The sequence below is a fragment of the Moschus berezovskii genome, chromosome 6, assembly GCF_049115385.1.
Source record: "Moschus berezovskii isolate FMDL1 chromosome 6, NW_MosBer_1.0, whole genome shotgun sequence".
Lineage (NCBI taxonomy): Eukaryota > Metazoa > Chordata > Mammalia > Artiodactyla > Moschidae > Moschus > Moschus berezovskii.
The window spans coordinates 61,049,704-61,072,700 of record NC_142465.1 but is presented as its reverse complement, the minus strand read 5'-3'; the positions used below and the strand labels follow the sequence as shown (position 1 = coordinate 61,072,700).

Genomic DNA, 22,997 nt, shown 5'->3' with positions numbered 1-22,997 from the left:
AAAACAGATTATAATTTAAATCCTTCTTCTGTGGTAGAGAGTGCTTAGACTGTCTGTTATGCTGTGTATGTCTCTCTCAGTGCTGCCTCTTCCCCAGGAAACAGCAGAGGCCACACAGAGTACAACAGCATTTAATGGTCAGAAACAGTTGTACAGTATTACAGTCAGCCACAGAAGCTGTGCTGGAGGACAGGACCCAATCCTCCCCCACATCAGGCAAAGCAGTATTTGGTAGGAGCTGGCATGTGGCTGGGCCACGTCCTCATCCCTGTGGTCTAAGGGGAGACCACCTTAATATCCCCAGCTTCCACTACTCTTCAGAGAAGGGGGTGTAAGCCCCACATGCAAGAAGCCCTTGCCCCCAGTGTCAAATGGGACGCAAGAGTTACGATTAAGGGGAAACCTTATGTAAGGTATTAATGGAGTTCAAAGGGGCAGGGATTACCCCTGTCCTCCATCACCCAAAGGTGCTCACTTTCCCAGTTTCTTCATCCGTTCATCAATGTTGGCAAAGTTCCCCTCAATTGTGGACAGGTTTTCACGCATCGTAGTCTGCACCTAGAAAGCGAGAGAGCAATTTTACTGTGTCAGGTTCAGGTGCTTACCTGGGTGAGGACCTGAAGAAATTCTCTTAGAGAAGACAAAGACATGGAGGAGAATTCCCTGGTGGTCCAATGGTTAGAACTCTGCACTTTCACTGCTGGGGCCCAGGTTCAGTCCCTGGTCGGGGAACTAAGATCCCACAAGCCGCACAACAAAGCCAAATTAGAAAAAAGAAATGGAAACAGCTTGTGGGCCCCAGAATGGGAAGGTGACTTGGAGCACCATGGACCTAGCAAGGGATCTGCTGAACAGGCAGGCCTCTTGAGAATTCCCATCCTGACTTTAACCAGAACAGTTCTTTCATCTGTTTTATGTACTGAGGGACAAATAGGATTTTGCTGAAGGGTTTCACTCGTCCAAAATTTTAGAAAACTGCTCTGGAGGAGGAACATATCATGCCAAGCACTTTAATTTCTCTTGACAGTCCTGTGATACCAGACCCCCAACTATAGTGCTTTCCCCCAGCACTGAGAACAGTGCCTCCACTGTTGAGGACTTGCTATGTGCTGGGCACTGCTTAGAGAATGAAGAGGTGACACTCACAGCTCAGCGTCAGGAGGGAAATGGCAAAGCCAGGTGGGAGCCTGGCTCCAGGTCTCAATGCCCGTGTTCTGTCTAGCGTGCTGTGCTCAGGAACATCTGGCTGAGGACCCAGGGAGGATAAAACCCAGCTGAGACTACAGAGGGAAAGGTAGGTTTCATAGGAAGAGTGGAGGTTTACTGATCTCTTACCAAATCACTCACATTACTTCATCTAATCCATATAACTCTGAAGCAGGTACAATTTGCCAGGTGGTGAGATGGAGGTTCATAGGTTAAATAAGTTGTCAGATGTCCCATGGCAACTGAGAAACAGTATGGAGACTCAAACCAAACCCCTGCCGCACCACTATGCCACCAAATGAGCCAAGGCAGAACCCTCTGGAGCTGAAGCTGGAGAACTTTGCCTGTGTGTGCTGGGGAAGGGAGGCAGCCAACCAACAAAGGGGCACTCACCTGAGTCAAGAGGGTGGCGTTGTCCTTGAGGGAACAAGCAATCATCTGCTGTGTGGTATCCAAGTGTGTCAGAAGCTGACCAAACTGCATGGCTGTGAAAGGTCAGAACGGTAGGCATGGTGTTAGAATCCAAGACCAGAGGGAAGGGTGCTCACTTTCCAATTCCTCTTGACACCCAATGTGGCTGGCCTCACCTTGTTCATGCAGCTGCTTGATGGTGACAAGTCTCTGTACCAGCTCAGGAAGGGAGGAGGCGATGGGGCTCCAGCGCTGTATGGTTTCATACAGCTGGTGCACCTGGAGGGACAGCACAGTGGCCAACCTTCAGCCAAATGCACACCATTAGGGAGACAAGTGCCGCATCAAGTGCAAGCTGGGGCAACAGGAAAGCACTGCCTTATCTCAGCTGGTAAGCGCTTATGAGGACAGTGACCTGAGGGTTCAGTGCTCTCATGCTTTGCTCTTCCCAGCAGAGAGAGTACATGAGGGAGCAGGAAAGGGTATGAAGATGGGAGGAAAGGTCTCTTCCTGACCTTGCTTTGTGTATCTGCATCCTCTACAGAAGCTTTATGCTTGGCAATCTCATTCACTTTTCCCAGCACACTCTGAAAGCACAGATTTTAAGGTTGATAGCAAAGGCATCAAGGTCTTCCAAAGTCACTAGCTGCCTGTAATCCAATTTTCCTCCACTTAATACCTGTAACCGAGCCTCCACTTGGTCCAAAACTGCAAGGTCTAGGGCGCCCACCTTCGCCTGCAACAGCTCTACGGTATCCTGGGGGCGGGGTCAGGACAAGTGTCAGGAAGCAGACAGAATCAGACTAGAAGAGGCCACCTCATATTCCACTGAAGGTAATGAATAAACAGCTACAGATCCAAAAACAATTTTCTAAGCAAACCCAATCCTGATATCCCCTCTGTCATCCAAAGACTCCGGTTCCTTTTGCACTCACCATGAGGCAGGCTCCCTGCAGACCTGCTGAAAGGGGATTCTGATGGGGAAAAGAAGCAAAGAAGTCAGTGGTTCTCATCTCTCCAGGTGATTACTACCTTCTCCCATCCTTTCTGGTTCCAGCAGGTAACTGCTGGCTGCTCCTGTAACTGGAACCTGTTCCTGACTCCTCCCTGGATTCTCTGGAATGCTGTGGACCTTAGGGCTCATGATGTGAGGGTCGGAACAAGTATAAGAGAGCACCTGACCTGAGCATCCTGATCACAGCGTACAGTGGCTTCCAGCTCTGTCAGGCGCTTTTCGAGTTCTGCCACCTAGGGGAGAAAAGAGGGGAGATTTGCCATCCACCTACCTCCCTTCTGCTGTAGTGGGAGGTAAACCCTGCTCTTTGCTGGTCCGCTTCTCCTCCCCTCCCCTCTCCCCACCACTCTGCCAAGGGATTTCTTTCTTCAGAACACAGCCCTAGTCACAGTCTTAAATGAGACATCAAGAGGAATCAAGCATTCCCAGCACCCTCTCCCCAGATGTGATTCCTTGGAGGGCAGAAGGAAAGTCTCCAGAGCCACGTCTTCCCTGGCCCCTTAACCAACATTACATACATTCACACACAAACATACTTTGGCAGCTTGAGAGAACTTGTCCTGCTCAGGCCGAGAATGCAGTTCATAAGTGACCAGGCTGCTATCTGAGGGGGTCCCACTGGTGGTCTTGCCCCCTGAACCAGTCCCTTTGGTGTTCTTTGTTGCTTCCAGCTGCAGCAGTAGGCGCCTGGATCAAAAAACCAGCAACATCATGACTTGAAGGATGTGGGTCAGCCCAGTCACTTGTTTCTGCCTCAGGGTCAGCATTAAGCAACAGCTAGGCCACCTCTCCCCTTCGCAGCCCTGTCAATACCTGGCTGGAGTCCCTCTACACCCCAATTAGCAATGATTTCCCAGCAAAGTCTGGCACCCACTTAGCCAGGGCTCCATCGGGGTCAGTAAGGTTGATTGCAGCATCTGGTCCCAGCAGCTTCTCCAGATGGGAAGCAACCAGCTGCTGCTTCAGGGCGGCCAGCTGTTTAGCCAGCACCACGGGGGTCAGCTTCTCCTCAGTGGCTGATTCCTTCACTGTTGTCTGGTATGAAAACAAATAGACAGTGAGGGGTGGGAAGAGTGAGTCAAGGAAAAAAACAGATCAAGACCCTTAAACATAGCTGTGGCTGAAAGTCACTGGGCTGCTCCTTACCCACTTACAGCACTAACTATAAATTCATGTGCATTCCCAAACTCTGAAAACCTCACCCCCTTAGGGAGGAGCTTAAGGAATCTTTCTCCTCCCGCTGGGAGGTCTTCCTCTGCTATGTAAGTCATAGCAGAAAGGCGAGAGGAGAGTCTATGGTTACCTTGATTTTTTCAACTTCAGTTGTCAGCTCTTGGACCTCATGCAGTAGTCTCTGGTACTTTTGCTGGGGTGTCTCCTTCACTCCCAGACCCTCTCCAAGCTAGAGAGCAAGCACAGATGGTGATGTCACACCTCCTAGAACAGGGAACCTCAAGAATGTATCCAAAAAAAAAAAAAATGTATCCAAACCCAGTTGGAGTTTGTAAGGGTATCATACCCAACAAAGAATCCACCATCATCCTCACTCAGAAGACCTGCAGAAAGCTGGAGGCCTGGAGACGCTCCACAGCCAACAGCAGGGGGACAAAGCATCCTCCCCTGCATCCAGCTGGGCTCCTCAGGACTCCCAACCATAGAGGAACCCGGAATCCCACCTATACCCCTGCTCTCTCTTAAATGCCCACTGGATAGGATCGCTGCACTATTCCCATCAACACACAAACAACAAACCATCTCATATTCTCCAGATTCATATCCCGTTCTTTTGGTTTTTCCAATTCGATCTGAGAAATCTGCCAAGAAAAGAAGATGGAATTGAGGGCCTGATCAAGACCTACGGCAGTCATGGTCTCAGTGACTGTGAGGGCTTCCATAAGACAGCTCTTTCCCCAAAGCAAATGTCAGTGAAGCCTGAGGTCAGGCTTCCCCATCCACTTTCCAACCAGTCTCACCAAGTCCCTTTGTGCCCACTCTCTTGTCTTTGAACTTGTCATAGGCAGCATTGGGATTGACAATGATATGCTCCACACTGGTACTCGTCAGCTCCTCCTGCAGAAACAGGTAGTTCAGGCCAGGGGCAGATTCATTCCCACCCTAGAACTTCCCAGAGCCCCCCAAATCCCCAAACCATTAGAAGACTGGGCTCTACTCTCCCAAGGGGAAAGAAGGACGGCGCCAATCCAAGCTACCGACCCAGGTTCACCCTAGGAAATGAAAACTTCCTGGTAAATTTGGAGTCTCAGTTGTATAAATATTAACACCCTGATTCAATTGGGAACAGAGGCAGCATAACCTCCCCACCCATTCTGTACATAAGCCTCCTCATCCCCTCCCCTTCCCCAATCCAACTGGGCCCTCCCAGTTATCTGGCAACAAGATGCACACAGGGCAAGAAACCAACCTGACCTCTTTTAACCTCCCCTTCCCAAAAGAAAATTTCCTTGCTGCTGAGGAAGTCCATTTTCAAGCTAACCTCCCATCCTTGCTGGAGGGAGAGAGGAGCAATCAGGCTACTAGCTCTTGAGTATCAGAACTTGCATGTGCTGCTAAAGGGAAGATAACAGCTTTTAGATACAAAAGAAGGTTGGCAGAGGACCTGGCCAGATGCCATTTCCAGACTGCCCTGAGGTCAGGGAATTCAGGGGATAGAGAGAAGAGGCAGATACTGTGTTATTTTTTAAGGGACATCTTAGAAGCAACAGCATACGCTGTATCTGTTTGCCAAGAGTACCCATGGGCAAAGATAGCCCTGCTTCTTCTCAAAGAGAAGCTGCAACACTTGCCTCGTCTCCCTGACCCTCTGCTACTTCTCAAGCACTGAAGCTCTTCCATAAGGAGGGGACATAAACAAAGTGAAAGAAATTTCACCCTAGAAATTGAGGCAGAAAGGTTCCCTCCTTACTAGATATCTGTTAGCTGTTCAGATTCTAATAACTACACCAAAAACAAGTCCTCCAGACTGCATGTCTCTCCTTCAATTGTCAGCAGTCCGACAGGTCTCATCATGCTACTGAAGGAAGTGGAAGGAGACCTGGAAAGCCTTTTCTCTTGGACTGGACATCACCTTCCACTGGAGGAAGGAAGAAAGTCTTCTTTCTTTTAACCAGAACGATGGTTCTCAACCCTGGCTGCAGAATCACTTAGAAAAGGGGTAGGGGAGAAAAGAGGGATGGGTTCACCTCTGCAGATTCTGATTGCATTGTTCTGAGGTAGGGCCAGGGTAGTAGGCCAGTTTAAAAGCTACTCAGATCATTCTAATATGTATCCAGGACTGAGACTCTCTGACTGTCAGTGGGTACTAGGGGTTGATGGGGGGCAGGGACAGGTTATGATGGAGAGACATGGACAAAGAGCAACAGACACAAGTTCCACCTTTCCTCTCTGCTCTGCTATTACAGAAGGAATCAGTGTGAGTGGTAGTTTTATAAACGAGGGAGGAGGCGGGTAAGGAGAAAACATCAACTGTGCTTTCTACCTCTTCAGGGAAGTGCTGGGCAGAGGGGCAGGAGCTAAAAAAGATTAAGGGGAAATAAAAGGTTTCAATGTCCCATATGAGAGCGCCTAGGGGAGAAAACAACTGAGTCACAAATTCTTCTCTCAATCTTCTCTGAAGTGTTATAGCCAGAGCACCCACTGGTCAAATAACTGAGGTCTCAGGCCTCTAAAAAGTGTGTGTCGGAGACAGATTCACGTTCAGGAAAGAATATTACCCTCTCTGAAGTTCACCCTCAAGAATAAGAATATGCCACTCCTCCCCTGACAATGAGGTAGGGAAAAAAAAAAAACACAAAACCTCTTTAGAAGGCTACAGACTAAGGAAAGCAATCACAGCTACCAGTTGGTTAAGCCCTTACTATGGGCCAGGCACTATGCAAACGAGAACATGCTTAGTTTTCTAAAGAGGGAATGTGTGGAGTAAAAAGGGTCACCACGTAGAGTGTGAGTGTCGGAGCCTCTGGACACAGCAGGGACAGTCAGTGCTTCCATCTCACTAGTCCTGTTGCAGGAGCACGTCCCGGGGCAGAAGGGCTGCCCAGCGCTGGCACCCTCCTGGCTCTCTGAGGGTGTGGCTCCAAAGGCTCAGGTGGACAGCACACTTGAGCCCTTCAGAGGCACCAACTCTGCCAGTGTCTTGGGGGTCTGGGGGCATGGGCTGGAGGTAGTGTCAACACAGTGATTCATGAGATGGGAAAAGGTCAGCTGGGGTTGGGGCTGAATAGAGGGACAGGAGATTTAGTAAAGACAAAAGGACAGAGAACAACTGCCCATCATAGCACACCCCGTTAAAAAGCAGATGAAAGGTCAGGCTTCTTACCAGCTCCTTGTGGTTTCCCCAGAGGTGAGAAAATCAAAAGAGTTAAAAGGAAAGGGAGTGGGGAAATGGGGGTGAGGGAGGGAAAAAAAAAAGACAAAATTGTTATTAGCAAATTGTCACATGCACTACATGATAGTCTTCAAATATACTGCATCACAGGGCCCAGGGGAGCCTAGCAAAATTTGGGGCCTGGCCAAGAAATTTCAGCTGGGGTCACTGCATACCCCAAGAGAAAGAAGAGCTTGGGACCCTTTCCTCTCTGGTGGTCAGGATGTTGTGAAGCTTTGCCGTGAACAGCAGCAATTCAGGATCACCTGGGAACTGAGGGTTAGGTGTTGCGAGCCAGTGGCAAGGAAGAAAGTGGGGGCAGAGAAGGCTGGGGGAGGAAGGGAGAAGCTGTAGAAATGGCAGAATGTGAAGCAGAGGCTGTGGAGATAAGAGTCTGAGGGCGTGTAGCTGATTGAGGGTCATGATTCTCAAGGGGGGTAGTTCATGGCTCAAGTCTTCCTTTCTCTTGGTTTCTCTAGTTTTGAAGAATTAGGCATTTGAATGGCAGAATCAATCATAATGCGGGTGCTTATGTAGGTGGTTTCATGTGACTTTGTGTTAAGCAGAACAAAATGAACCTTCGAGATGACAGATGGTAAGTTCAATGAAATGCGCAGTACCTAACTGCAGCCCCATCCTCATTCAGTTGCCAGAGGCGAGGCAGGGCAAATCCTGGTCCCTTGTGTAGTCTGGTGTGTTTGTATCCATCAAGTGCCTGGAAACTCATCCTACACTCAGGGATCCAGAGCAACTCTGCCATGACGTGCTAGCACAGAGTCCAAAAGACACCCAGATTCACAGCTACTCGACATGTGCAGAACATACTTCTTCAACCCTCTGTTCACAGAGGTTGGAGAGTATACAGTGGGGAAACGTAAGAGTCTTTCAAAAAGAGGCCTTATTTTAGCCCAAGCCACACAGATAAGGCTCCACTTCCAGGCAAGACTGGTTAAAGAATTGCCAGGAAAGGATGGATATATGTGCATGAAAAGACATGATGGAATAAAAACAACTACATTCTGCCCCAGAGACTTCAGCTAGATGCATCAGAACTTCAACCTCTAGCCCAGCCAAGACTCCTCTCTCAGTTCAGGGCAGAGGCGGATCCAGGTCCTGTGGTCTAAGGCTGGGATGTCTCTGCAGAGCGTGTGTAAGCACTTGCGGGTGCACACGTGCAAACTCACAAGAGGAGGCACACACTTTACCTTTGTCTTGCCTCACCAAGCTAAAACCAGCTTGATTAAAAGCTCAAGGGAAAAGAGAGGATGATGGGCCACAAGTTCAAGTCCAAGTCATGAGGAATAAGCAGAATGGGGGAGGACAAAAAAATTTCAAAAAGGAAAAGTGGTATATGTATATTAATTTGTAAATCATATATACCACCTCCAAGTCTGACCTACAGGTGGATTGGGAAATGAGATTTTTGGGATAATGTCTGTAATCTGGAGTAGTAACAGTCACCATGGGAGCCTACTACACCCAGCCAACTTGATTAGAATTCTAAGTGCCTTGATCCCAGGTACATGACTCCCCAGTCCCTCTCATTAATAACCTCCCAGACTCCCCAGGGCTGTTTGGCTAAGTGGCTGTGCCTCAGAGGGCAAGACCTGAGGTTCTAGATCAGAAACGGGAAGACGTCACTGCTGCTTCCTTAGCCTGCTCAGGCTCTTCGCCAACACCGCAGCCAGGGGGACTTCAGAACCATGAGGACAAGGAAGATGGATAGTGCTGTAGAATAAAACTGTCCAGGATGGACCAACACAGTGCTGAGCGTCCAACCATTGCTAAAGGAGGTACAGAAACAGGAAGACTTGTGCAAGCACAAAGAATCCAAGTTAGTCCCTTAAAATGCATGTTAACATCCCTTTCCTAGCCCATTTACCTTCCTCTAAAGGCTTAGCATAAGGGAATATTAAGATGAGCTTTTCATCTTAATCAGGTATAATCCACACACTGCTAAGAAGTGAGGACTGCTGCTGTCCCCCTTGTTCTTAACCCTTGTCCAGAATGGCTAAAAGTCATTCCTTTTCTCTTAACTCCATTTCAGTTTGCGGAGGAGAAAGGCAACCCTCTTCCAACTCCTGCTCTTAAATTCCTCATGTCCAGAAGTGTTCCTAGTCTCCATGTTTCTAGCCCATCCTCCACTGGACAGTTTTATTCTGCAGACCTCACAAGGGGAAGAGACAATGATTCATGAATCATAGTTGTGTTTCTAAACCTTGATTAAGAATCTTTAACCATGAGGCCAGCAGGCCCCTTAGTGACCCAGCTAGAGATGCATTAGAATTTAAAACAATTAGCTGCAACAGTAGCACAGTGACAGAGCATTGCATGCGAGATGGCAAATGAAAAAAAAAACATGCAGAGAAGAAGCATTGAATGATCTTACTTGTGCAAACTAGTGTCCAGGCAAGGTGGTGAGGAGGGAGGATGGGGGAAGCATTAGGAAAAACTCAGGTAAGTTCAAGTGCGCCAACAGTCAATGAACACAATCAAGCATACTCTGTGATATCCCAAACTGTAAGGAAGAGAACTTACTATTTCCCATCTCAGGCATCATTTACCCTTTGGAGAACTGAAGCCCCTGCCAGGGCCCCACCAAACTAAGGCTAGGTCATTTTTTCCCCTTTTACATGGCATCAGGATAGGTATGGCATAAAGGGAGGAACTAATCCTGTTTCTAGTGAGTTTTCTAAATTTACTTCCCCTTGCTCCAGCACTTCAAAAGCGGGGAGCCGAATGCCTATACAGACCCAAACATAGGCTGTGGACTCAGTGGGGAGGGAATTCCAACTGGGAATTAGTTTTCCTGACATTTTAAGAAAAGTTTCCAAAAAGCTCATGGCCCAAATCAACCCAGGAGTGTCTGATATGCAGAGGGGATCCTCATACATTGAGGAGGAAAGGGCTAGCCTGTGTGGTTTTCTGGCCCATTCACTTTAGAATATTTTAGCTCCTGCTAAAATTGTTTTAAAGGGATAGCAGGAAAATCAGGACCATTTTTACCTAAAATAAAACTTTCTACTATTTCCTCTTCCATCCTTCACACTATGGGAATTGCAAACTTTTCCGTTTAATTTAAACTAGCAATTACAATCTTTTGGGTGTATTACAGGGTATTATTTCCTTTGGCAGCCTGATTTCTTCCATAGTGGAGCGATCAAAGGAAGAAGGTGAAAACACAGGGAAGGTCGTCAATATCCTTTGACTACTTCTTTAAATAAAAATATGGAGACCGCCCTGAAAGGTTCCATTAAGAAGTTGATCAAATTGGTTGTCTCCAGGGAGGAACTGAGCATTGGCAGGCAGCAGTGGGAAGAGACACTTTTTGTTCTATGTGCATATATTACCTATTTTAAAAACTAATAAAATTAAAGTTCCAAATAATCTGGAGACTAAGGCAGAGCATGCTCTTGCTGGAGTTAAGAAGGGGACTGAAACCTCATGGTTCAGCCACAATAGTGGTGGCATGCACTGTGGTCCATACTGGGTCTTGGGAAGGTAAGTGAGAAGGGGACCAGCTGCTAGTGAGAAACCAGGCCTCAAGGAAATGAGGATGCTGGATTGTCTAAGTACAACCAACTGCTCCTCAAGTTGCACACTTACGTCAGTATTAAGAGCAGTGGCAGAACCATCAGTCAGCTGACTTCCCGAAAGCTGCCCTCGTAAGGCCCACAGGGACATGCAGGGGCCAGAGACATTAGCTGACATCAGGAAACATCTCAGGCCTCCCTCACTCCGCCAGGGCTTCTGAAGTAGCTGAGAGTCTCCCAACCCTACTCACTCCTCCCTAGTGACAGTGTCATTCTGCTGAGCCGGTGATGGAGGCAACTTAGCTCCTCTTGTGTTTACCATCCAGTTCTTATCTACTTCTATACTGGCATTCTGGCTACATGCTGCAGGAAATGAACATCAGCCCATCAGCCACCCCACTAGATGCTACTAAAATAGGCTGCTCAGGTTCAGCAGGGAGAAACAGCCAATCAGAGCGGAAGAGTCAGGTTCTTCCATGCCTGGGATGAAGGTCATGCTCTTTTTATTAAGAGATAGCCCATGATTTCAAAAGGAAAATTACAATTTATTTTTTGGTTTGGAAAGGGGACTGCTATGATATTACCTATTTGATCATGGTCAGTGACAAAGGGACAAACTTCCATTCATTATTTCACCATGAAGGCTTGACATTTTATAGGCAGAGCCCTAGGCCAGAGCTGAACAGTCTCTGAACTATGGTAGCAGAATGGAGTCCTCAGTATATACACTTCTGCCCTTTGAGTCAGAGATAGCTTCCTAATAAGATATCTCTTAGAGGAAAGGTGCACACCTAGGTCCTGAGCAATGACACCATCTGCATTATCTCCAGATACTCAAGTTTGGGGGACAGACTGACATGCCAGCAAGTACAGAAGCAACAAGGACACACCACTCAGAGAGGGGACAAGGAAGGTGTTCCCCACAAAGAAGGAACAACTTCCACATGGGGGAAATCAAATAAGGAATAAGTGAGTACGCCAAGCCATACATTGTAAGCCAGCAACCAGCATTCTCCAGAACTAACCAGCCCCACAGACGTAGCCACAGGACTCACAGACACACATACAGAGCCTGTTCCCATTGACTCTTGGTCACCACTTTTCTGAGATCTCACACCATCAGTGTGACCCTAGCCCAGCTCTCCTTGCAAATTATAGAACCTAAAATACATCCTACAAGACGAGTGAACAGCTCTTTGCTCCCCTTGGCACTTACACTCAGAGTTTCCACTATGTTCACTTCCTTCACTCAGTTTTTTTCTTTCATGTTTCCTATATGTATCCTAACTCCCCCATTGGTCTGGGGGATTTTTAAGGGCAGGGACATTTTTTCCTCTGTACTGCACAAAAATCAACACAAAATGAACACATTCAATAAACAATGCTAAGTGGTTTCCCTATGGTTAAAATGTGTCCATAGCTAACTCCTTCCTCTTGAGTTCTTCCTGAATCTGAAAGCTGTTCTTCCTCAAATTCGTTCTGCTCTGACCAGCTCTCTTATCTTTCTGGTTTCCAATTCATTTTCCTTGCCTAGTGGATTCTGGATACTCACGTAAAAGAGTATTCCTCTATACTTCAAAGTCTAGCTTGTTAGGATGTTAATGAACATTGAGTGAGTGATATAGTTTATGAAATAAAAGGTCTAGGTCTTAAACTCATGCACTTTTTAAGAGCTCAGGCTTCATGATTCGTTACCATGGACTAGCACTACCGGGGCTAAGTCACTAGCACCCAGCCTGTTTTGAGATATTTCCATTTTATTTAAAAGGCCTAAGTATCAGGCCTCTTAGTTTTAATTCCACTGACCTGACTCTCCTTCCTGGCATTGCTCATCTGCAAGTCCTGCAACCTACGTACCACCCAGGCTGGATTGGCATACCCGCTTATTGCTGTGGCTCGCCAGAAAAGGGAAAGGGCCTGCCTGGGAGAGAGAGATCAGAATCCACAGGAGTCCTGAGGCACCACATAGTCTTACCGCATCAAACTCGGCTTGATCATCCTCAGGCAGGTCGCTGGTTTCATAAACATCTGGCTCGTTCCTGGCCTGCGGGCAGAAGCAGTGACCATCCAACCTCACTACCCAGCACTACCCACCAACACTCCTGACCCCACTCCATTTGAACAAGTTAACAGAGAAGTCAGGCTGTGATGCCAGGATTCGGCCCCTTCTTACAGAGAAGTCAGGCTGTGATGCCAGGATTCGGCCCCTTCTTTCACCTGCCGGGTGAACTGCATGTCACTTGCCATGTCTTAACAGGGGTGGGGATAACAGTGGGGATGACTGATGGTAAATGGTCAGTGTTAAGTGATGACAAAGATGTTGCCCTGAATCTGAAGGGTGATGGGTTCTGGGCAATCAGAATTAGGACAGGAGCCATCATTAGGCCCTGCACACACTATCCTGGCACAAGGGCTGAGAGTGACTCAGGACCTTAGTACACAAGGTCCTATTCCAACCCCCCACCCCGTAAATGCAAGTAAGGCAGCACAAAGGGAGGTAACATGCCGGCATGTGCGGGGCTTGGGAAGGAGGCTCCCTAGAGGACAAGAGTTCTCTATCTGGGGTTCTGTCACGGTAACCTCCTCACTCTTTGCAGTGAAGGCCATCACCAAATGGCCTGGTTTGTGTGTCTAAGGTGGGGGTGAGGGGCTTATGGGAATATCTGGGGAGACACGGGAGGTGTAGACACGGATGGTAATAAGCACTAGAGAACAGTGGTAAGTGCCTAGAGACCATTTCTGGGCCGAGTAACCAGCGACTACCGGAAAGGGCCTTGTAGGCCTTCGCATAGCCCAGCCCAGTCGGGTCGGAGTCCGAAGGGTACTGGGGCCGGTCAGGCAGCTAGCGGCAGGAGCCCTCGGGGCTGAGGAGGGGTGCAGGCGGGAAAGGTCACGGGTTGGTGTCTGTTGGGGGTCTTTAGTAGGTTGGGGGCGCGGTCTTGGGGAGCCGGGGCCGGCCGTGTACTCACAATGCCGGGAAGGTCGGCGTACTTAGGGTCCGCCATGGCGGCGGCGAAGCGGGGCTGGGGGACCGGGGCCTCGGCAGAGCCGGGGCCGGTACTCGGGTAGGGGAGAGGATGGGTCCTGGTCCGGGTTAAGGCGGCCGCAAAGGGAGCGGCGGAGGAGGCGGAGGAGCAGGAAGTCTCGCGACAGGAGTAGTACAGGGGAAGGGTGAAGCAAAAGTCGCGAGAAGAGCCCGCTACCACACCCCTGGAGAGGCAGGGATTGGCGAGAACGAGGCTGGGAATGAGGTAATGGCAGGAAACCGCCGCCTAGGATTGTGGGATATGCAGTCTTGGCCCACCCGGCCTGGGCGGGGACCGACGTTAACGCGGTGTGGGAGCTGTGTCACATAAGTTATTTTCTTTCGTCTTTATAGCGAGTCTCTGAAAGAGCTTTTACAATTCCTATTTTTCGGTGGATAAGTTTGTTGTTCAGTCGCTAACTCCTGTCTGCTGCTAAGTCGCTTCAGTCGTTTCCGACTCTGTGCGACCCCACAGACGGCAGCCCACCAGGCTCCCCTGCCCCTGGGATTCTTCAGGCAAGAACACTGGAATGGGTTGCCATTTCCTTCTCCAATGCATAAAAGTGAAAGTGAGGTCGTTCAGTCGTGTCCGACTCTTAGCGATCCCATGGACTGCAGCCTACCAGGCTCCTCCGTCCATGGGATTGTCCAGGCAAGAGTATTGGAGTGGGCTGCCATTGCCCTCTCCCAACTCCTGTCCAGCTCTTTGCAACCCCATGGACTGTAGCCCGCCAGGCTCCTCTGTCCTCCACTATCCCCCACAGTTTGCTCACATTCATATCTATTGAGTCGGTGATGCTATCTAACCATGTCAAGCTCCCAAAAATTAAATGACTGCGTAAAAACAACACAACTAGGTATGCTAAGGCACAGCCAGGGCTTTGAAACAACAGTAAGTAAATTTAATAGAGATTTAATCATGTTGGGAATGAGAAAGTTAACTAACCTCAGGTTAGGGCTGTCAGATAAAATACAGAGCACTTAGTTAAATTTGAATTTCACATAAACAACTAATAGTCTTTACAGTATAAGTATGTCCCATAGGATATGTAGGACATACACATAAAATAGACACATTTTACTATTTTATCTGAAATTCAAGTTTAACCGAGAATCCTGTTTTTGAATCGGGCAATTCTACCACAAGTTCATAAATAAACACTTGGTAGCACCCTCTGTGTTCTTAATCCCTTCACTAATGGTTTTCACACTTTTTCATTTCACAGTTTAGTACAATTAAAACAATATCAAACCTTTTTGAGGATAGACATAGTATTGCTACTTTTTAATTTTGCCAAGTAAGTATTTGCCAAATCTATTCCCTACTATTACCATTATTACTTAGTAGAAAAGTACAGAAGGACATACAGTACTCTTAGAATAAAAGATATTCCTTTGAAACACAAATCCAGCTTTATGAAAAACCTACCGCATTCACATTGTGTAGTGTTTTTTTGCCGGGAGGGATCCATGCATAGTAAACTTGTCTGACCAGTGACCCTGCATTGACTAGTATTTTGCAACCCCTTCACTAAGGATGTCATCCTGGAGTCCCTTGGGGCCTAAGGTTGGGATATTTCCTGAGCTTGCAGGATGCTGCAACAATTAGAAATAGTGCCAGACCAAGTGACTGGAGAGATGCCTGTTTTCCTGAGTTTAGAACTCATTGTCATTCAATGTGTACTCTCCTGGCTCCTCCCCAAGCCTTTCTCTCCACAGTGCTACTGCCTTCCCCTCCAGTTTCTTATGCTGAACCTCTTTCCTTCAGTTTCCTTAAGATTCAAGGTGGGTTAGGGGTATATGTCCAACTCGGAAACCCCTTTAGCTGTGTTCTGAGTGGTTAGGTCATGTTTGGCCAGGCCATCATTCTCTCCTTCTTGCTTCAAGTGACCTTAGACACTTACCAGACAATTGCTAGGCAGAACCTCACTCCCTCCTTCCTTCTTCTCCCATCACCCTGCTCCTCCCCCTGGCCTAGAGTCTCAACTCCTGCAGTCTAACTCTGTTGGCCAGCAGAGGCCCTGTGACGTGGAGAAAAATCAATCCCGCCAGCTTCTAGGTGGTTCTGCCCAGGGGCTGCAGCAGGAGTCTGACCGGAGGGGAGGAAGGACCTGGAATTTCTAGACTTGGCCCTGTCTCTCTCTCTCTCTCTTTTTTTTGCCAGAGAAGGGGGAGAAACAGAAGAAAGGCCTGAGAAAGGGGCTGGAGTGTTGGGACTCTGTTCACCAGAGTACTGTGACAGGAAACATACTCACATAGGTGCCTAAACCTGCCTGAAGCCCAAATGCAGATGTCAGCTCTAGAGGTCCTTTCTTCAAGCCCCTCTGGTCTTACCCACCACCATCATCTCTCCTCTATCTCTGCTTTATGACTCCTCCCTCTTGCAAAAGTTCCTCTGGGTCACCATCATCCCAGCCCCAAACTATGAGGCAAAAATGAGAATTACCTGCTTTTGAATTCTGATAGACCAAAATAGGACCCCTCGTAGCTCAGCTGGTAAAGAATCTGCCTGGCAATGCAGGAGACCCAGGTTTGATCCCTGGGTGGGGAAAATGCTGGGGAGAAGGAAATGGCAACACACTTCAGTATTCTTGCTTGGAGAATCCCCATGGACAGAGGAGCCTGGCAGGCTACAGTCCATGGGGTCGCCAAGAGTCGGACAGGCCAAAATAGGAGACCACAGGCCAAAATAGGAGACTTAGTGGGGACCTAGCGTCTATGTTGGGGAGAGAGTAGAGTCCTTTAGGATGTAGGAGGGGAAGGGAAGAACCAGACCTCCCTTGACACTCCTCTTTGAAAAATGGACCCTGGACACCCACCTCCATAGGGGTACAAGTAGCTGCCCCTGAAGGTTTGAGTGGGCTGAGGATCTTTGAGAGGGTTGTGGGGAAAGAGAGGAGGAGACGTGTGCTGCCAATCTGGAGAGAGGACTGTGATGGAGGTGAAGGATGCCCTGGAATCAAGGAGGTGTGAGCGCTATTGGCTCTACCTCCGACGGGGAGACAGGCCCACCTCAGATCCCTTAGCCCTTCCAGGGGGGTGGAGTCCGAGGGAGGGACAGACGGGTCAGGGTGGTGAGGGTGGGACCCAGTGAGTGACTTGGGTGGGGAAGGGGTGAGGACACGTTAGTCTCCGAGCGTCAGGAGTGGGGAGAGGAGGCAAGAAGAGAGCAGCGGTGCTACAGTCCGTCGGTGGGCGCCGTGGGGTGGCAGCCCCTAGCCAGGGAAGCCCCGCCCCGCCCCGCTCCTCCGTCGCCGCCCCGCCCAGGCCCGCAGCGCGGCGCTGCAGCGCGAGGGGCGGAGAGGCAGAGCGCCGAGAGAGGACCAGACGCCCAGGTCGCTCGCATCCCGGTGCCGCAGGAGAGAGGAAGCGCGCCTCGGCCCTGCTCCCCAGCCTTCGCCCGGGCGCCCGCCTCAGCTTTCTGAACCCCCGGAGACAGAGCACCTGTCCTCCGCCTGGGCCTCAGCTGAGCCCCTCTCCTCCCGGAGCACAAGCCACCTCTGCAGCCGAAGTGCCCCAGCCCCACGCCGGTGACCACCATGGCCGAGACCAACAACGAATGTAGCATCAAGGTGCTCTGCCGATTTCGGCCCCTAAATCAGGCCGAGATTCTGCGGGGGGACAAGTTCATTCCCATTTTCCAAGGGGACGACAGCGTCGTTATTGGGGTGAGTGCCGCCCCTGGAGGGAATTTCGGAGAGGGGGCAGGATCTTTTACCCCCGCCGAGCCTCAGCCCCCAGCCTGTCTCAGCTCCCTCTCCCTGCGCTCATCCTCCTCCGTCCTTTTAGCCGCAGCCCCTCCTCTCCCTGCATCAGGAAGCCTGGGTGTGGCCTGGCCAGGCCGGCAGCCGAGTCTTGGCAGAGTGGGAGGGGGCTACTACCCCGCGATCCGGGGACCGGATTCCCCTTTGCTGCTCTCTGCAGCGTCCCCACCCATAGAGCCAGTCCCGTGTTTTTCTGACGTTTTCCCAGTTCCCTAGGGAAGGCGCATCTTCCCTTTGTTATTGGCTCAGAATCTCTACCCCCAGCCTCCAGGAAGGGAGGGGGAAGACTAGTGGACTGGCTAGATGGGAGGCGGGTTGTCCAGGGTCTCTGCCAAGGCACAAGTGAGGGTGGACCCTGGGGTCAAGGCCTCCATCATCCCCTGAAATAGTTACAGCCTGGACTTGGGGGGAGGGCACAGGTTTGGTGAAGGGTTTTCAGAGAAGGAAATACATTGGTGCCACGCCCAGTTTGGGGAGGGGGATCTTCTAGGTCCTAAAGAAATGTCTGCCTTTCCCTCCCAGGTATGGTAGGAAGAGGATTTCAGACCCTTCAACTCACCCTAACAAAAATAACTGATCCGTGAAATCCTATCAAGCAGTTGCTTATTCATCCTTTCTCTTGATGATCCAATACAAAGTAGCAAGCCACCTCCTCTACCTAGTCTTGACAGCCCCTACCCATGGAAGAGACTATTAAGAAGAACTAGTTTTTACTGTGCTTTTTACTCTACGTATATCATTTGATCTTCAAAACAACACTCTGAAGAAGGTGTTAATATTTCCACTTTACAGATGAGGAAATTGAGGCCCAAAGAAGTCAGATGACTTTCTCAAGGTCACACTGTTAATTCATGGCTCTGAACCTAAATCTGTCACTCCAAAGCTCACATCTTTCCTTCTGTATCACATTACCTCCACAGATTTCGGTTCTGGACTTTTAGCTGTGGTAGCCCCCAAAGGATTCCTAGGGAATTCCTCACCTCCCCTCCTTTCCTAGGCTGGTTGGGACTGTCAGGCTGTGGGGTGAAAGGATTTGGGGTTGAGTCTAGTAGGGAGTAGGACTTGAGGGTTGCTGGGCCAGGACACTTTAGCCAGTTCAAGAAGGGAGGAGCCCATATAAGGACCATTCTCAAGGTCAGGGGCACGTCTTATGTATCTTTGATCCATAGTGCTTGGCACAGGGCTTGCTTGTTGAAGGAATGAAGCAAAGAGGAGGAGGGAGCCTGGGTCTTCGGAGTCAGTGAGAACGGGACTTTGAGTAAACATGCCTTAGGAAGAGACTTGCTGACATGGCCTGTCCCCAAGGGCTCTAGTCTGTCACCAGTCTCTCTCACCTCCACTGTGGACTCAAATGGGTGCTTTTGCCTTGTGTATGTGCTTATGTATGTATGTTTGCCACACAGAGAGGGCCCCGTCTCTCTTTGTCTCAGGAACCTTAGACCTTGCAGTCTGATCAGTCTGGCCAGGCTGAAATAATGCCTGGATCAACCTTTCTGAATAGTCTGGACAGTGGGTGTTAGCCATGAGAGTCAGAGCTTGAGGACCCCCTGAGACAGAAAGGCTGAGAAATAGGACCGAGGTGGTTATGGAGGAACAAACCCACAAAAGGCTTCCACTTTTAAGCCTCACTTCCTTGCTCTAGGGCATTTAGGTTTATCTGAACCAACTCCCTTAGACTCTCTGGGGCATCCATCCTGGCATGGTGGGCTCAGGGCATGGGGCAATGTTAGGAGAAGGAGTTGTGTTGATCTGTCTCATTCCTAGCTAAATAGGAGAGACCTGGTGGAGGTGGGAGGGAGGAGAGAGAGAGAGAGGCCCAGGGCCCCCTGCCAGTTCAGATTTTATTTTACTCCACAGCTGTTCCTTCTGTATCTATTTTTTCTGATATTTGCAGGGCTGAACCTTTGTCTCGCTCTGTGTCTTGCCTTGCCCTAGCCCTTCCTGTCAGTGTCTCATGCCAAGATAAGTGCTTATGGGGGGCCATTTTGTCTCAGGCAGCATCCTTGGTGCTTGCCTTTCCAGGCTTTCTATTCATTCCTTGTTCTGGAGAATGAGGGTCATAAGTGAAGTGATTGTGAGGAGTGCCTTGAGGGTCCCAACAAAGGGAAGGAAATCTCCCACCTGCCTTCCTCTCTATTCCTCTAGCTCCCTTTGGGGCCTGTGTGTGGGAACTATCTAAGGAGTTAATGGAGGAAGCTGCTTCAGGATGTCTGGGAAGGCTGAAGGTGGGAGAGGCTATTCTCTTTCCAAGCCCAGCCCCCTGCTCCTCCTGTGATGGCTGTCCTCTCTGCACTGCGGCTAGCTCTGGGCTACGGAGTCCCTAATGTTCGTGGGCTTTTTCTGCTTGGCAGAATGTAGGAGAAAAAGCTGGGAAGACAGCTCTGTGAGCCTCATCCCCCTCCCACCCCATGACTTCTCCCTGGAATCTGGGGGATGGGGCTTAGCCCACGTTAATGGCCTGAGTCATAGTGGAAGGGTGTCTGGGTCACTGTCTGTGTGTGCTATGTACCTTGTCTTGCTCTTTGGGTCACTGGGAATCCACTGTGACTTCTTAAGTGTACCCATTTATGTGTCTCTCTGCCTGTGTCTTGGTGGGCAGAGTGTGGGCTGTGCATCTATACCTGACACGGGAGAATGGCAGGAGGGAAACCCATAGCCTCTCTGCCTCCCACCCCTGCTCCACTTCCCTTCTCTCTCCCCTTCCCTCCCTCCCTCATTCAGGTATCCACCATATTCTGTCTCCCTTAGATTTCCTGATGGCTAGGTGGATCCTTAAGGAGGCAACAAAGCAGGGCCACCAAGTACCTCATTTGGAAAAGCCAGGTTGGGGCCTGCAGGATTATTGGAGCAGAGTCAGTATTGTTTGAGGTGGCCCAGGATTCTTTTGATGCCTGATTGAGAGGAGCAGTTCTCCCCTTAGCCTTGGGGGAGTCTTGTCAAGGAAAACAGAGAGGGGAGGTAATGTTCACTGTGGCCAGTGTCTCTCCAGCATTGCCATGGCAACAATCCCCAGGGGTGTCACTATGGAAATCAGTCCTGGTGCTCTCAAGTTCAGTCTCTACCAAGTGCTTTAGTGAAGGTTTGAAGAGGTTGGTTATCTCTGGACCCCTGATCTTAGACCTTTCCATTAGCTTTAGTCAGCATCCTTTGTGGAAAACACCAGAAAGTGCTGGGAGACACAATTGGACAGGAGATGAGGAAGCTTGGAGTGGGTCAGAGGAGAACACAGAGTCCTGGGTTGTGGGACTCTGAAGAGAAGCCCTCTGGAGGGGCGGTTTACACTGCTGTGGGGGGAGAGAGAGTGGATCTCAAAGGTGGAAGGTCTCCCTGAGTGTTTCTAACTTACAAGTCTTCTAGTCCCTGACTAATCGAAGTCATGGATTAGTACCTCCTTGGAGAGGATGGATGGGAGAACTGCATTCTTCTAAAAAAGGAGTTGAGGTTGCAAAAAGAGGGAGATGAAGGGCTTTAGTTCTGTCCAGAAGTATTTGGAGAAACACCCACGTGGAGGGAGGAGGGGAAGGGAAGCTGTGATAAAGCTCGGACGCACTGTTGGCACGTCAGTTCTGGGATCACTTTGACAGTGTGGGTCTGGATTCAGATTGCTTGGGTTTGAAACCTTCTTCTACCACTACCCTACCTCTCTGAACTTCAGTTTTCACATCTATGAAATATAATAATAATAGTAGTACCTACATCCTAGGATTGCTGTGACAGGCACATCATAAACTCCCAACCAGAGTTAGATGTTATTTTTATTTTAGATGGGCTGTCTCCCCACCAGCTCGGCTTTGACACAACTGGGAAGTGGTTGACAGGTTGTTTCATCCAAAGATTCAGGTCCCTAGGATCTTCTTGCTCTCTTCTTCCATCAATATCTGTGTTTCTTCAACAGATATATTAATGAAGAGCCTCCTGTGGGCCAGGGACTCTGCTTGATGTTGGGGATTGAGAGGGGAACCTCTGTCTTCAGGAAACTCTTGGTTTACATGGTGGTCCAGGCTATGGAGTGGTCTTTGGCTGTGGTGGTCTTTGGCTGTGGCCTCCCAGGCCTGGCCAAAGTCCTGGGAGGGGGCATCAGAAATGGCTTTTGCTGTACATTCACTTCCCCACATTCTGATAAGAAATCCCCCACAACATACTACGTCTGACTCAGAATAATTATGTGTCATGAGAGATGTAAATAATGGTGACGTTTCCCAAGTGAGTAGTCTAGAAGCAAAAAAAGTGGAAAACCTCTGGTTGGGTTATTCTTTTAAAAAGATCTGACAGAACAAATTCACCCTGTAATAAATAGAAAGTTAAGGACATTCGTACTTTAACAGATATAAAAATCTTAGGAAAAAGAAATGAACTAGGTTTGAAACTTAAGGACCCAACCAAGCGTAGGAAGATGGTAGCAGGCCTTCCCAGAAACCCTAGAATTGTAAACATGGCTTTCTCTGCTCACGAGATTACTAAGTGCATCCACTTTTAGCTCTTGGATATTTTTTATTCTCGTGGTTCCAAGAATGCCACCCGTCCTCTCTCTCTGATCTCTCCCTGCCTAGGCTCAGGAAAATGAGTTCCTCAGGCAGTAATTGCCTTCAGCACTTGGAGAGCGCCCTCCCTTTTAAAGGGCCCACAGCACCCTCTGGAATCCTGTAGTGAAAGTGTTAGTCACTCAGCCGAGTCTGACTCTGTGATCCCATGGACTGTAGACCACCAAGCTCCTCTGTCCATGGAATTCTCCAGACAAGAATACTGGAGTGGGTAGCCATTTACCTTCTTCAGGGGGTCTTCCCAACCCAGGGATTGAACCCAGGTCTCCTGCATTGTGGGCAGATTCTTTACCATCTGAGCCACCAGGGAAGCCCCTGGAATCTTGCAACTGGGAGTGTTAGAGAGTTGATCTCCAGGTTCCCAGAAGGGAAGACGGAAAGGGTGAGGTTGGCTTGGGAGTTATATTTAATCCCCTTTGGCTGCATGCCTGGCTTCAATAAGCAGGGATAGACATCACTGATGGAGAAGAGGTGAAAGTCAATGGCTGAGATGGACATGTTTTGTTTGTTTCTGTTTCTTGGCATCTGGATGGGAGAAATATTGAGTTAGATTACAATTCAAGAATCAAGGTTCAGTTAAAGAATAAAATACAACAAAATTTAAAAAAAAAATTACCACTGAGAAGGAAAAGCATTAAGGCCACTTTAAGTCTGTTTATTGAAACACTGTATGATTTCATTCTGTGTAATAAGAATTTTATTCTTTGTAATAAAGTCTAATGATGAACTGTATAGATAAAAATGGTTTAAAAATGGTGAAAAATTTATGAAAGTCCTGTGAATAATTCATAAACTCAGTCAACCTTAAAAAAAAGAATCAAGGTAGATTTTTCTTTAACAGTAGTAAACATAATCTGGTTACAGCACTGTGCTGTCCCTAGTTGCTCAGTTGTGTCCGACTCTTTGCGACCCCGTGGACTGTGGCCTGCTGGGCTCCTCTGTCCATGGGGATTCTCCAGGCAAGAATACTGGAGTGGGTTACCATGCCCTCCTTCAGGAGATTGTCCCAACCCAGGGATTGAACCCAGGTCTCCCACACTGGGTTCTTTACCAACTGAGCCACCAGAGAAGCCCAGGAGTACTGTAGTGGGTAGCGTATCCCTTCTCCAGTAATCTTC

At 49.0% G+C, this 22,997-nt stretch overlaps 2 protein-coding genes across 3 annotated transcripts in view; one reads left to right on the top strand and one right to left on the bottom strand.

Moving 5' to 3' along the window:
* Positions 1–115: 115 nt before the first annotated feature.
* Positions 116–13,707, bottom strand: DCTN2 (dynactin subunit 2). Its single transcript, XM_055396696.2, has 14 exons — positions 13,519–13,707; positions 12,525–12,593; positions 4,606–4,702; positions 4,385–4,446; positions 3,936–4,034; positions 3,507–3,667; positions 3,169–3,319; positions 2,800–2,865; positions 2,553–2,591; positions 2,297–2,374; positions 2,133–2,204; positions 1,794–1,896; positions 1,600–1,691; positions 116–558 (listed from the first exon to the last, which is right to left on the bottom strand). Exons 1-14 carry the CDS (start codon positions 13,552–13,554, stop codon positions 472–474), a joined length of 1,212 nt encoding a protein of 403 aa, XP_055252671.1. The 5' UTR covers positions 13,555–13,707; the 3' UTR covers positions 116–471.
* Positions 13,708–16,729: 3,022 nt separating this feature from the next.
* Positions 16,730–22,997, top strand: part of KIF5A (kinesin family member 5A) — a 28,814-nt gene continuing 22,546 nt past the window's right edge. For both annotated transcript variants that reach the window (XM_088837077.1, XM_055394707.2), the window contains exon 1: positions 16,730–17,242. In XM_088837077.1, coding sequence (XP_088693203.1) covers positions 17,114–17,242 — 129 coding nt within the window. In that variant the 5' untranslated portion in view covers positions 16,730–17,113. The remainder of the gene's footprint in view (positions 17,243–22,997) is intronic.